Source organism: Microtus oregoni, unplaced genomic scaffold (assembly GCF_018167655.1).
Source record: "Microtus oregoni isolate MIOR12 unplaced genomic scaffold, Mior012 000001F_ref0000356, whole genome shotgun sequence".
Classification (NCBI taxonomy): Eukaryota; Metazoa; Chordata; class Mammalia; order Rodentia; family Cricetidae; genus Microtus; species Microtus oregoni.
Window position 1 is genome coordinate 48,593,114 of NW_024543060.1, and position 14,161 is coordinate 48,607,274.

The 14,161-nt window shown below is 44.2% G+C and overlaps 1 protein-coding gene across 2 annotated transcripts in view; it reads right to left on the minus strand.

Moving 5' to 3' along the window:
- Positions 1-7,608: 7,608 nt before the first annotated feature.
- Positions 7,609-14,161, minus strand: part of Abcc4 (ATP binding cassette subfamily C member 4) — a 203,061-nt gene continuing 196,508 nt past the window's right edge. For both annotated transcript variants that reach the window (XM_041672868.1, XM_041672857.1), the window contains one exon: positions 7,609-9,365. In XM_041672868.1, coding sequence (XP_041528802.1) covers positions 9,258-9,365 — 108 coding nt within the window. In that variant the 3' untranslated portion in view covers positions 7,609-9,257. The remainder of the gene's footprint in view (positions 9,366-14,161) is intronic.

Below are 14,161 nucleotides of genomic sequence, written 5' to 3' on the forward strand. Positions count from 1 at the left end.
ACCCAGATAGATCTAGCTTTATTACATTTATGGGCCCTCACACGCTAAGGCCCATCCGTGGGGTCAGAGCACAATTTGGAGAGGATCTTTCCTCTCCTTCGATCTCCCACAACTTTGCAGGCACCCTGTTGCTCTCTGTTTGTTTGTTGTTTAGATGGTTTTTGAGATAGGGTCTCACTGTGTACCTTGGCTAGCTTAGAATTCACAATTCTCCACTCCATCTCACAGATGTTGCCTTCTCTCTACTTCCCAGGTGCCGCGATTAGAAGTATGTGCCACCACAGCTGCTCCGTTTGGCAGCGGAGATTTTGTTGTAGTCCTGCCAATGGACAGCCTCGTTTTGTTTTTTATTTTTATTTTTTTAAGTGTTTTTTATTGCTGTGAAAAGACACCATGACCACAGCAACTCTTATAAAGAAAATATTTAATTGTGTGGCTCCCTTGTAGTTTCAGAGATTCAGTGTGGCGATACCTTGTTTGTACAAATAAAGCTTGGCTGAAGGAGGGTGGAGCTAGTGGCTAGTTAACCATGGAAGTCTGGAGGTCTGTACAGACAGACAGGAAGTGATATGGCTGGGTGGAGAGAGGAAGTGATAAGGCGGGAGAAACAAGAACTCAGTCTGTTTTCAGCTGGGAAGGTGAGAGGTAAGGTGCTGTGGTTTTGTTCCTTTGGCTCTCTGATCTCTCAGTATTTTCCCCAATATCTGACTCTGGGCTTTTATTATTAAGACCTATTAGAACTCGTGCTACATGTCACTAATGGTCTTATAGAGTACTAACTAACTCTAGAAAAAGGCTTCTCTTAGTTTTCTGCACATGATTTCGGGTTTGAGTCTCTATCAGTTTTCTGCAAGGAACCATGCATGACCATGCCTAACAGCACACTGTGAAGTCTCCAAAAGGAGATGGAGCCCCACATTGACGACTCCTCCAGGACTATGATAATGCCTCTCAACTGACAGACACCACCTAATGTATATATTTATTTAAGGATATATTTACGAATAAAAGCCCACCCCCACAGTGACACACTTCCTCCACCAAGGCCACACCTCCTAATAGTGCCACTCCCTTGGGGAGCCATTTTCTTTCACCACAGATACTATTTTCTGTCTTAAATCTTGCCAATTAGAGAATACAGATCCGTCATGGTCATCATATTTGCTAACAAAACAGTACGGAAGAAAACTGAGAAATCCTCTTAAGGAAAGTAGCAACCAGCACCCTTCAGATTTCAGTGAACTTTACAGTAGCCAGAGGTGCTAACCTCGGTTTGTTAAATCAGACATATTGACTTTTTTCAATATGATTTCAAACCACCGAGGTGATGTGTTTTAGAAATTGTTTCTATAAGGAGTTGTGGAAGCCTGGGCTCAGCCTCTCTCCACTGCGTTAGTTACAGCACACTGGCTTGGTTACAACATAAAAAAGTAGCAACAATCAGTGATGCTCCTTCCTTACACAGCCCGGTGCCAGTGGAGTCTAATGGGTTGACCAGATGTCTAAGAGAGGTGATGAAAAGAGCTAGATACTTTTCATATTTAGAAAGCACCTTTATTGTGCTAAGAATCTAGACAGTCATAGGCTCTCGGGGAGAACCTTCAACTGTTATGCTGCTAAATAGACATAACATTTAACCAACTCCTAATAACTTATCATTATACCCAAAGATCAATGAGATGCATTCTCAACCACATCTGAGAAGCTTCTATTTGCAGCAGATGGTGATTAACACAGGGGCCCACAGTTGGACAAGATGCAGAGACTGCACAATGCTCAGCTCTAAAGGGATCGTATATACACTGCAACCCCCACCCACCCCAGGCTCAGAGATCACTGGAAGAGGTGGAGGAAAGAGTGTACGAACTACAGGTGGTAGTTCACTACACGGGACAACATTATCTGCACACTTGAAATCACAGTGGTTGTGACTGCATGCACAAACCCTGGACAAAACCAAGTCAGACGAAGTCCCAGCCAATCCCATCTCACGCCATGGAGCTGTTACAAATTGTGAGCTGTTGGGAGTGGGGCTGACAGTTGGCACTAGGAGCAGCCCCTTGTAAGTTGGTCATGCGCCAGTGAAAGACCACACAGCCAAGACTATCTGGGCAGCACAAACTGGTCTTGAGAGGTATAAAAAAATAAAGGGACACAAAATTGGGTGAGCAGCAAAGGGTGAGGGGTAGGCACAATCAAAACACATTGGGTGAAACTCTCAACAAACTAATTTAAAAAGGCAAAAGATGAAAGTGCACCCTGAAATAAACTGATTGGCATAGCAACTGTTGACAGAGGTTTCTGTCCTGCCTAGTCCCCCAGCTGTTTCATCCCAAAGTAATACAGAGAGGCTTAGATTAATTATAAACAAGTTGGCCTATTAGCTCAGGCTTCTTATTAACTAATTCTTACATCTTCAATTAGCCCATAATTCTTGTCTGCGTTAGCCACCTGACTTGGTACCTTTATCAGCGAGGTGTTCTCATCTTGCTTCCTCTGCATCTGGGTGAGGGCTGCAGACTCAGCCTTTCCTCTTCCCAGAATTCTCCTGTTCTCATAGCTCCACCTCTACTTCCTGCCTGGTCACCCCACCTCTACTTCCTGCCTGGCTATTGGCCAATCAGTATTTTATTAAAACACCAGTTTACAAAGTATAAGACCATTGCCCCACAGCAAGCAACAGATAAAGATACCTTTCTATTGTGGAAAACCATAGAACTTCCTGATAAAAGTGAACTTCAGCTGAGTCCCAGTGCCGTGGGCCATCTACATGGTGTCCCAAGAGCAGCGCGAGTCACTCAGGCCCCTGCTGATGGAGGTTTTTCTTAACTAGGAATTTACAGGACACCGTGAGCTTTCAAGGTATTAAAAACTCTAAACTCCGAATTCCTGATGAGCCAGGTTTCCAGGAGTGGCCAGGAGTGGTTCTGCCTGCATTCTGGGTAAGGCTCTAGCTACTCAGCACTTGACACATATGCACCCCTCACACAGGTATGCAGATTGAGTGATAATCTTTGCCTTAAGCTACGCATGAGGAAGCCGTTCAAACCCAACTCAAAATTAAGAGTTGCCTGATTTTTCTCGAACTCGTACAGTCATCTCCTGCTTATCCTGGTGTGGGTTCTTCACTCTGCGGCTGAACTGTAGACAGCATTTATGTTGGCTTCTGACTTTGTGTTTTGAACAAAGAACACAAGAGAGTTCAGCGATACAGACTCAGACCTTCATCTAGATTCTCACTTAACATTTTCCTTCTGCCTTTGCCTTCCGTCCTGTTAACATTTTTATCTGTAATCATTTACATGCTATCTATGTATATACTATGCATATATGATGTGCATAATATGTATATGCACATATATACCTAACCATGTTTGCTTAACCATTGGAGGATAAGTTGCAGACATCATAGGCCTTTACTGCTAAAGAGTAAGTGTGTATTTCATAGGGTTATTTTCTTACATTGCCTAGAATAAAAAGCAAATTCAGGAGGCTTAACATGGGTAAAACTCTATTAGCAACTGTATGGCTTTTACTCCAATATCACCAACTGTCATTGCTGTCTTTACTATTGTTCTTTTAAATCCAGGATCACCATGTATTTGATTGCCATGGCCTTTAAGTTCCCTACACGGGAATACTTCTGCAACCTCTAATGGCTACTGACAGTTTTTAGGAGCACAGGCCTGGCATCTTGTAGAATGTTCTCAGTTCTGGTTCGTTGGATGGCTGATGACCTCAGGAGTGTCAGGAAAGTGAGGCGGGCATAGTCATGGCTACACACATCCAGAGACAGGGTGCTAGCTGGTCTCACTGCTGTTAACATTATCTGCTGCCTTAGGTCAGACCTGGTGCCTGGTTAGGAGGCGTCTGCCAGATTTTGCTATGGTAAACATAAAATTCCCCTCGTACTATGGGAAAACACATTTCCACAAATGGGTATTTGTTGTTTCTACCCAAATATCCATTTTGGCCACCTTAGCAAAACCAGTGTTGGAACTGTCTGAATTGCTGCTGACAATGGTGGCTCCGCAGGTGCTTTTCTACCAATTGTTCTATATTTATCAGTTGCTGTTCTGTTACAAGAAGCTTTTAATTCCATCTGTCTGTTCATCTACCCACTCACCCATCTCCACTCCCATCTTATTGTTAGTGTGGATACTTGAATTATTTTTGATTCATTTCTCATAAATGGAAAGTTTCTGCATTCTTAACCTGTGACCTCCTGACACCTTACTTAAGAACCTACTAACATGATAGAAATGCTACCTCACACGCCCTCATTTTAGCTTTTGCCAGAGCAATCTGCAAAACTTGATTTTAAACATGTTTTTCATGTGATTCTCTCCCCCAAATAACTGTGATTAACTTCTGTATCAAACATGGTTTTCACAATAATCAATTCCCTTTGACCTGGTGGGATGGATCCTTGTAGTTTATCTTGCTGGCTTCATGCAGATGGCTGCTAAGTGATTGAGTTTAATTAGGACCTCGCAGAGGTGTTGGAACCCAGGGATCTGTCTTGACCCTGGCTGCTCTTAAAGAACTGTATTCTCGTCTTGACTCACACAGTGAACCAGGCCCGCAGAGTGAAGGTGGTAGTCATTTTTAAGTTCAGTTTTGTTCTATGTGTGTGAGTGCTCACGTAAATGTGTGTAACATGTGTGTACCTGGATCCCAGAGGCCGGAAGAGAGAACATCCGGAGCTCAAGTTAAAGGCGGTTGTCAAGCCCCCATTCAGTTTCTCAAGCCTTCCAACTCTGAGTAGTAAATTCTTCTGTTACTAGAAAACCCTGTTACTGGAGTAACATTAGTATAATTGGCACCCAGACCTGTGCTACTGACCTCAAAACCAGAAGTCCATTACCATAGGCTACCCCTTAAAACTGATAATTTTAAAGTTTAGAAGCCAGCCATTGCTATCCACTCAGCAGACATCTTGTGGTTCGGGGACAGCTACATGCAATGACTGAGGAAGGCCCAGCTACCTCACATGTCAAGACAATCTGTGTGCACCATCTTAGCTTTGTCTTGCCTCATGGTGTGGATGTTGGGGGAAGGTCGTCTGGATAAGCCTCCAGTTCAGCTTTCCCTTCCGGCCAACCATGAGTCTTCTTTCTTGATGCTACAAGTGTGGGTCCTGAGGGCATGTCTGCCCATACCAGTAAGCATGCTGAACCCTAAAATCCATCTTACTCTTCATTCTACAAGCCAACCTGCAATCTGGACCCAAAGAACTGGTTCTCAGGGAGGATTTTCATTAGCAAATTATACGCATACCCAAAATACTGATTTCTACATCCCAGACGATGAAAAGGTAGAAGCAGGAACGGTGCATTTGGATGTGATTAGCTGCTGGGTAAAAGTCTTAGGCTAACAGGGTTAGCATGACCTTTCAAATACACATACCATACCAGTTAGGGCACATGCAGACCTTGGCTGCCCAAGCACCAAGAGCTGCAAATGCTTTGCTTGCTCCAGGCTACAAGATAAGCCTAGAACAGCCACGCATTTGAAGAACTCTGGAGGAATCATTTCCCAGCTGTGCATGAGTCATGACTGCACCCAGGCGCGTCTCTTTGTCGGAAGACTCAGGGGCCGAAGCTGAGATTCTGACAGATAGCAGTGAGCACAGCTCGGCTCACTTAGTTGTGGGGTATTGGGTGTGGAAAGCCTGGAGTACGAGTCTACACACTACTCAGGCCAACCACCCCAAACATACACATATGGTGGGCGGGAAGTTAAATACTCCAAAAGGCCCCTTTGTTTTATTATTGTTTTGGGTCCCCTGGAACTGTGACTGCAGATGACTCTGAGCTGCCCTGTGGAGGCTGGGAGTTGAACCCTGGTCCTCTGGAAGAGTAGCCAGTGCTCTTAGCCACTAAGCCATCTCTCCAGCCCCTAGAAGCTTCCTTTGCATCTCACCCGACCGCCAACAGTTTCAGGTTCCTAAAGTAAGTGCCACTAGGTTTTGTACGTTACAGTTTAGTTATGACTAGCTTTGAATTCTGTATAAAAGGAACCATAAGTCTTTTGGGTCAGACATCTTTGACATGAGATCATGTTCCTAAAGTCCGTGTGTTGTGCCTGTACTTTGTCTTCATCGCTGTATTCTAGCACCAGCTGTTTCTGTGCTGGTAAGAATTTCACTTATTTCCAGCCTAAAATACTTAGAATTACCCTTCCAATGACACCCTGCACACTTCTTAGTGCTCATGTACGTATACCAGAGAGGGCACAAACCACAGGGTGCTGCGCACTGCGCCCGTGTCTGCGCTCTGTGCACTGGCACCCAGTTCGCGAGCTTCAGGCAAGGGGCTGGAGGTTAAAATACACAGACACACACACACACACACACACACACAGAGAGAGAGAGAGAGAGAGAGAGAGAGAGAGAGAGAGAGAGAGAGAGTCATCCTTGAATTCCCCAAGAATGCCCCCTTTATTGTGTTCAGGGACAGATTATATAGAGATAGCCACGCCCCAGCCAAACCCACCAGAAACCACTCTCCTGCCATCAGGAACTCCTGAAGGTCTCGTGCTCAGAGAAGCTGTAGGCACTTGGATCAGGGGATTACAAGAAATTCAGGATCTGGGGTCTCACTGCTCCCAACAACAGGGCCTATGGCTTCAGCAAGTGTCATCAAGATATTTTTCTAAGATATTCATTCACTTGTGTGTGTTATGTGTATGTCTATGTCTGTGCACACGCAATATCGAGGTCAGGGGACACCTTTCAGGAGTTGGTTCTCTCCTTTCACCATGTGGGTTCCAGGAATCAAACTCAAGCTGTCAGGCCTGGTGGCAAGTGCCACTACCCACTGAGCCATCTCACTGACCCGAAGTTTGTTTGATTTTACTGAGTAGGTTCATGTAGCATTACAGGAACATTCCTGTTGCTTCATTGGCCTTTAGCAGCTGATAGAGGGGTTTTGCTTCGTGCCCCAATTGCAACGTTAAACTGTCTTTTCTCAGCAAGAGTGAGCCCTTTGCCAACTCTGGCCAACTGAGTAGTCTCATCAATGAAGCACCTGTTCAGTCCTCCTGCTCACCTCTAAGTGGACCCTGAGATTTTCCTAAGGAGCTGGAGGGTTTTTCAAGTTCTCGGACATCAGTTCTGAGACTCTTTTTGTGAAGAGGAATGATGGTACGGCTTCATGAACCAGACCATGATCTCCACAGCACAGACTCAGTCCCAGTACATCTGAGTGAAGCAGAAGACACTCACTCTCATGATTCCCAGGTAAAGTTGCTGCTGGCCGAGGCCACACTCGCTGAGACCAGCATTCAACAAGGCTTTAAAGAGAATGGCTATAGATTCCTCCCGTGAGTTTGAGGGAAAAGTCACCTTAAGAAAACCCAAAACCATAACCATCTGATGCGTGTTCAAGCCTGGGGACGAAGCTAATATTCTCCTCTAGGTAGGAGTTACCGACCCCTTTGGCAGCTCCAGGAGCAACTGTTCCAGGCTGTCTGTCTGGTACCCAAGTGGCCAAGAGAAACAGGTGGTGGCGGAAGGTGTCTCTGATTTCACAACAGCTCACTGGCTTTCACCAGCAAGGACACGAGTCAGTGCGGAATCCCTCACAGAATCAACACATCTTTGAACGGAGATGAAAACTGCCATTTATTTCAGTTGAATTTGGTTTGTCCTGGGATGGCGTAAAAACAGAAATGAAATAGAAACACATTTATATGACTGACTTTAATTTCTAAAGACCAAATAAACATATATACATTCAAAACATTTCTAAATATTCAAACAGACCTTATTATTGCCATTGCTGCATCCCAGGCTCCTGAAATAGTAGCCATGACTACTAACGAACAGATGTATATCACTTATTGGACTAGACATTATTACACTAATTACAGACTTTTCTGAATACCAAGAATCAAACAGCCACTGCACTCCATGTTTGGTGTTTTGCTATGTATGTGCTTTTGAGGTTCCATTTTATAAAACAGGCTTTGTTCTGTTAACTAGTCTAAAAACCTGATACACATATATGTACATATATATGTATTTATATGGATTGACATATACACACATGATCCTATGTGAGCATGTCTCTATTAACATACGTAACTCGAGGGTGGTTTATTGTGACAGATCATGAAGGGTTCACTTTAAATCATGACAGTAAAGCCTTTAGTAGCATGAACACAACAGATTGCATGGCTTCCACCATCCAGGAAAATTTAAGACCTGTGGTTACGTGGAGTCCAGCAGGTCCAAGGAAGTGTTGTTGTTGATTGACTATCAGAAGGTCCCCAAGACCTGCCATTAGTGGTCGGAAGTAAACTGATTTGGATGGGCTCTATCTAGAAAGTGAAGTGTCTGCACGGGTCCTGAGAATGGGAAGCGCAGTTACAGCAATGGCCTGCAGCAACTTTCAGGGTTTTCACGCCGTGAGGACCTCTGCATGTCCATTTGGAAGGACTTCACGGAAGGCTGATGGCCCATGGAGGTTTACCTTCTGTCAACAGAGGCCAGATGAGAGCCACTGTTCCGGGAAAAGGACCGCAATGTTGCGTCCATCACAGGAGCAGTTCATCCTGAGACGCTAACTTAAACCGGAAGGGACGTTTTTGTTCCCTTCACCAAACCACCTAGCAGGGCTCCCACCGAGAAAGCAAAATCTTACTTTTTCCAACATAAATGTCCGCCCATCCTTTAGCCACATATGTTTGTGTATGTATGAGGGGAGGGAAAGTCTCTCTCTCTATTGCAATGCCATTGAAGGATCTGGTTTTTCTTATTCTTGTTCATTTTACTTGTACTATTTTAGGCAGAGGCCTTTGAGGGGAGGTAACGGGTCCTAGCTATCTATGTCAAAGAAGGTGGGGGGCAAACTGGCAACTTCACACAGTCTTCAAGTAAATGGAGTCCCTGATATAACTGGAAAAGTGTACTTTGAAAGGCAACAGGAAAGAAACGAACTGCTTGCGACAGCTTACAGAACAAATGGGCTTCGGCCCTAGAGTCTTTTAAGGCACAAAATCTGGTAGACGGCTGCTGTCGGTGGCGGGCACCTCAGAATCGGATATGAAGAGCGCAGCTGGAACATTTCAATAAAACAATCGGCCGTTTTGTTAGAACCTGAAATCACTGAACAAAGGTGGAGGGAGAAATCCAGACACCAGTATCTTGCGTGTGAAGGGTTTGCTGCAGAGTGAAAACGGAGTGTGCTGTAGTGTACAAAGTGCAACCCCATCAGGGGAAGGCCTTCGGAACAGGCTCCGCATTCCGGCAGTCACAACGCTGTTTCAAAGATTGTTAAGGCCGAGGGCTGTCCATTGGAGGTGTTCGTAGCCACGGGGCTGGTGAATGCAATGTCTGGATAATTCCTTCTGAAGTACACCTGTGCAAAAGGCATACAGAAAAAGAACATGAGTACACTTTTCCAAACTTCCCCTTGGAGGCAATGCCTTTTCTGCCCAGGAAATCACAGCACTTGATGAGGTGCAATTAGAAGGCGGGGCAAGTTCACATTCTGTGGACGATCGGCCCCGTTCAGACCCCCAGAAGGGCTGAATCCCAAACAACTTGTAGGTCCACTTTGGCTCCGATCGCTCCGATGCAGATACACTTTATCACACCATTAAATTGATAAGTAAAATCATTTTACTGGCTCAAAACCCAGAGATAAATTAAAAACGGGGACAAAGAGGGCAGGGAACCGAGCATCTGCACTGAAGTTTCTCATTTTCGAGCATAAAATGAGCACAATAGGCTTGGATGTTAATATCAGGTTGTAATCCCTATAACATTACAAACTCTGATTGACAAGCATTGAAACTCTGGCGTTTACGTAGGAAATATCCTGGCACTTAATTTGTACAGCAAGGCAGCCATAGGGCCTATGGAAACGCGATCTGTGGATAGCGGACCACAGTTATGAAAAGAGAAGCAAATACTGTAACAATGACCCCACCAAGCGACTTCTCTAAACTGGAAGATGATACCGAATAATAGGGCAGTTCTTAGCCGAGCCTTTGAATCCCTGAATTCTGCCAATTCCGAGGAAGAGATACAGGTTCTCTGATAAATGTGTAATCAGAACATAAAGGAAATGAAATGCTGTCAGGTCTCAGTGTCCCACAATCACCAGTTTTTAGCGGCTGTATCATATCTGGGTTCCTTGACAGACACGTATTACAAAATGAAATAATGTCAAGGCTTGTGAGCGCTTATCTCCAGATGTGTTTGGCTTGAGAAAGGACTTCAAATGCAATTTTTTTCCTTCAAAGAAAACTGTGAAAAGTTTTGTCTGAGTCTTTAAAACAGAAAATGCACCATCTCTGTGAGCTGCCATGTGTCATCAGCTGGGTCCTGTCATGCTGGATCCACTCTATAAAACCCCAGCTGGCAATGGATTTGTGGGTGCAGTCAACAAAGTTATCATGGGATCATGGGCTTCATGAGCAACGAGAAGGTCGCAGAGACACCTACTTCCACAGTCAGTATAGCGCCCTTGGGTCGCCTGCAAACACTTCCCAAAACACCACCACAAGGAAGAGTCAATTTATAAAAGAAATGTCACTTAAAAAGATTGTACTGGAATGAACTTGAGACTCTTCCCATAACACAAGCTTTCAAAGCCAGGACTTGTTCTTTCAGTGCCCGGGGAATTAAATTTCACATCACCTCCACCAATCTCCTCTTGGAGTTTCCCAGCACTCACATGACTGGCCACAACTGCCTGTAACTCTAGTTCTGGAGGATCTGACACCCTCTTCTGGAGCCTGTGGGCACTGCATGCACATGGTGCACATACACGCAGGGAACAAACCCTACACACTAACTAATATGGATTCATTTTCCAGTCAGGAATGTTCTGCTGAGAAACCATTTTAGGAGTAGAAAATCCCTAGTCTGACTTTTTCTACCATGTTTTCTTTCTTTCTTTCTTTCTTTCTTTCTTTCTTTCTTTCTTTCTTTCAATGGGCAGGGCTTCTCTGGATAGCTTTGGTTGTCCTGGACCTCGCTCTGTAAACAAGGCTGGCCTTGAACTCAGAGATCCCCTGCCTCTACCTGGGATTAAAGGGACGCCCCATCATTGCCCAGCTTCTACCATGTTCATAACACATTCTGGATAATGGTATGATTGAGACTAGCATCCCTTTTTTAATTTAATTTTTTAATTTTTATTCTTTTGGGAGACAGGGTTCCAAGTATCTCAAAAGCTGGCTTTGAACCTATCATGGAGCTGAGGACAACCTAGAACTCAGAACCCCTGCTTCTACCTCCAAATGCTGGGATTAGAGTGTGTGCCAATTACCAAACCTAATAAATCCAAAACCAAATCTCCTCTCTCTCTCTCTCTCTATATATATATAATATATATATTCATATTCATATTTCATATTCATATTCCTGGGGACTGAACCCACAGAATCACACACTCCAGGCAAGGCGCTCTGTCTCTAGACTCCCACTTCATAGCGTGTATTCACAGCAGGTGATAGAGCCAGAAGGTGACTGACTTCTCTACTGGGCCCTCAAGCTGGAGGCTTGGTTTAGGCTAAAAAAGGCCAGTCTCTGTCCTTTTCCTGAACACACGGCTGAGACTGGAATGTCTACCTGGACTCCCTCCACAGCAGCAGCCTCATCTGTGAAATGAGATAACAAGAACTTAGCTCATAGGAACTAATGAGCGGCTACAAACTGCAGGCTGGAAACATGCTGAGGTAAGTGTTGGGTGTGTCAAGGAAGGCTGCTCGGAGAAGCCCCTTAGTGTATGGAGAGGAGCCTTACAGGCATGACGACTCCTTTTTGTGAGAGCATAGGATCTCTGTGGAGTCCTAGGGCCACTGTGGTGACGGTGTTAACAAGGAACCATGGTGATCTGGGAGGCAAAAGAAGGCCAGGCTGGGAGATGACTGGTGCTTTCCGAACCAGCACCTGCTGGCTGGCAGCTCTGAAAGCTTAGCTGGCCTTTTCTGCCTCAGTTTCTTCATGAGGCAAATGGTAACAATGGCCCAGCAGAAGATTTGCAGAGACAAAAAGAGACATTGCCAGAAAGCGCTAGTCTGTGGTAACTCTCTTGTTCCTTCCTTTCTCTTAGAATGTGCTCAGAGGTTCTCTAATGTGGACCGAAACAAAGACCCGCCATTAACTTGTTCATCAAGATACCATATGGGGACAGCGTCTTCTAAAGCACAGAGCAACAGGGCCTCCTTTCATGGGCAGAGAAGAACAGGAGCTTTGATCTATACTGCACTTAGAAGACAACACTCAGTGTGCTGAATTCAGATTCAAGACTGAATTTATTCTCAATAACTGGTTCATTCATGGTAGTTTTCAAAGCCTCGTGTTCCTCAATGTTACAGCAGGTCTAACGTTAGACTCTATCCCTGGTACCACGTTAAAGAATACTGGAGGCCTAGTCCTGCTCTGAACAATAGATTATCAAATTCTTACACTCGGAGAAATCACCGTACACATCAAAGATACAGAGGAATAAATAAAGAGCTTATAGACTCTCCCATCTGAAACAACATTCTGTCCACAGCCAGCCTGCAGCTGTGTGATCTGGGAAAAAACCCATCCAAAGTGAAAGGCAGTAATGATAATGAAAAGAGTGGTATGCACTCTGTAAAACAGACAAAAAGGAACCAGACAGACTGATGCTGAGAAATGCTCAATAAGCAGACACAGCGATGGGAAAACATCCGCAACACAGGGAAGAAGATTCAAGAGGGCCACCAACTCTGCAGAGAGTGAGAACCCTGGAAACACAGCAAGCGAGAGCTGAGATGAAACCTAATTAATAGAGGTCAGCAGCAAAGAGGACAAAAAAAAAGATCAGGAAATGACCGGCATGGCAAAGGCAGCACAAAGATTATTACCACAGAAAAGAGCAATAGAGTGAGACATGAAAACAGGATTGAGTGAGCAAGCAAAATAAGTGGGAATTAACATTTTTAAGGAGATTAGGGAAAAGAGCTTTATAAAACTGATAAAGGTAAAATGATACATGGAAAGCAAAGTGTAACAGAATTATTACAGATAAAGCAAACCTACGATTCCAATAAATGTAAATGGGTTAAACCATCTATTATAAAAATGCTAGGATCACATCTCAGAGCAAAACCCAAGCCCATGCATGTACAGAAGACACACTCTGGATATTAATAACAAAGACATACAGAGTAAATGAAGTCAGAGTGGAGAGGACAATGGAGTGATCTTAGTTTTGAACCAGCTAGAAGTAAAAGCATTCGATAACTAAAAATAACAACAAAATAAACCCAAACCAGAAAGAATCAATAGAGTAGATACTGATCAGCTGTACAGTAGACTTAATAACTAGTAAATCAACCAGAGCTAAATCTTTGGGGTAAAAATAACTAATATAGTCAGAGAGGGAGATAGTATGTAAAGGGTGGAGGAAGGATAACTGTAAGGTAGCTATTAAAGAAACTGAGATAACTATGTAATGATACAAAGATGCACTATCGAATGGGGATGTAGCTCAGTGTAGGTAAGGCTCTGGGTTTAATCCTTAGAAACAAGAAACAGAGGAAAAGGTAGCTCTCTTCGGTGTTTGATAACTAGAAAGGGTGGATACATACACACCCTCAGTGAGGCACATACAACATCAGCAAACCTCTATGCGGGGGAGGAGCTATAAGACAAGACACCAGAATGACTGAGTGAGTTATTTTTTTACTTATTAGCATTAAAGAAGTGGGGGATGGAAGGTGGGGGGGGGTGTTGCTCCCCAGCAAGGATGAAAAGAGCGAAGTGTGAGGATACACACTGGTAATTCGCAGGTGTGAGGACACACACTGGTGTTTCCCAAGTGTGAGGATACACACTGGTGATTTTCGAGTGTGAGGACACACACTGGGGATTCTAATGCTGATAAGGTGAAGATGGAAAGATCTCTGGAGTTCCTGGGACAAGCTGAATGAGCAAGCTCCAGACAAGAGTCTCAAAGGAGGTGGGCAGCACCCCAAACAATAATACTATGTTGACTTCTGGCTTCCATATGTGCACACTCATGCATCCATACACATATACATGTGCACACATGTATACATAAAAAAGTTTACCATATATAAACTTTTGAAATTTGTACTCTTGGCACAAGTCATCTGTTAGGCTGGGTGTTAAAAATTATTGCTAATGGTATCAGGTGGAAGAGGTCTG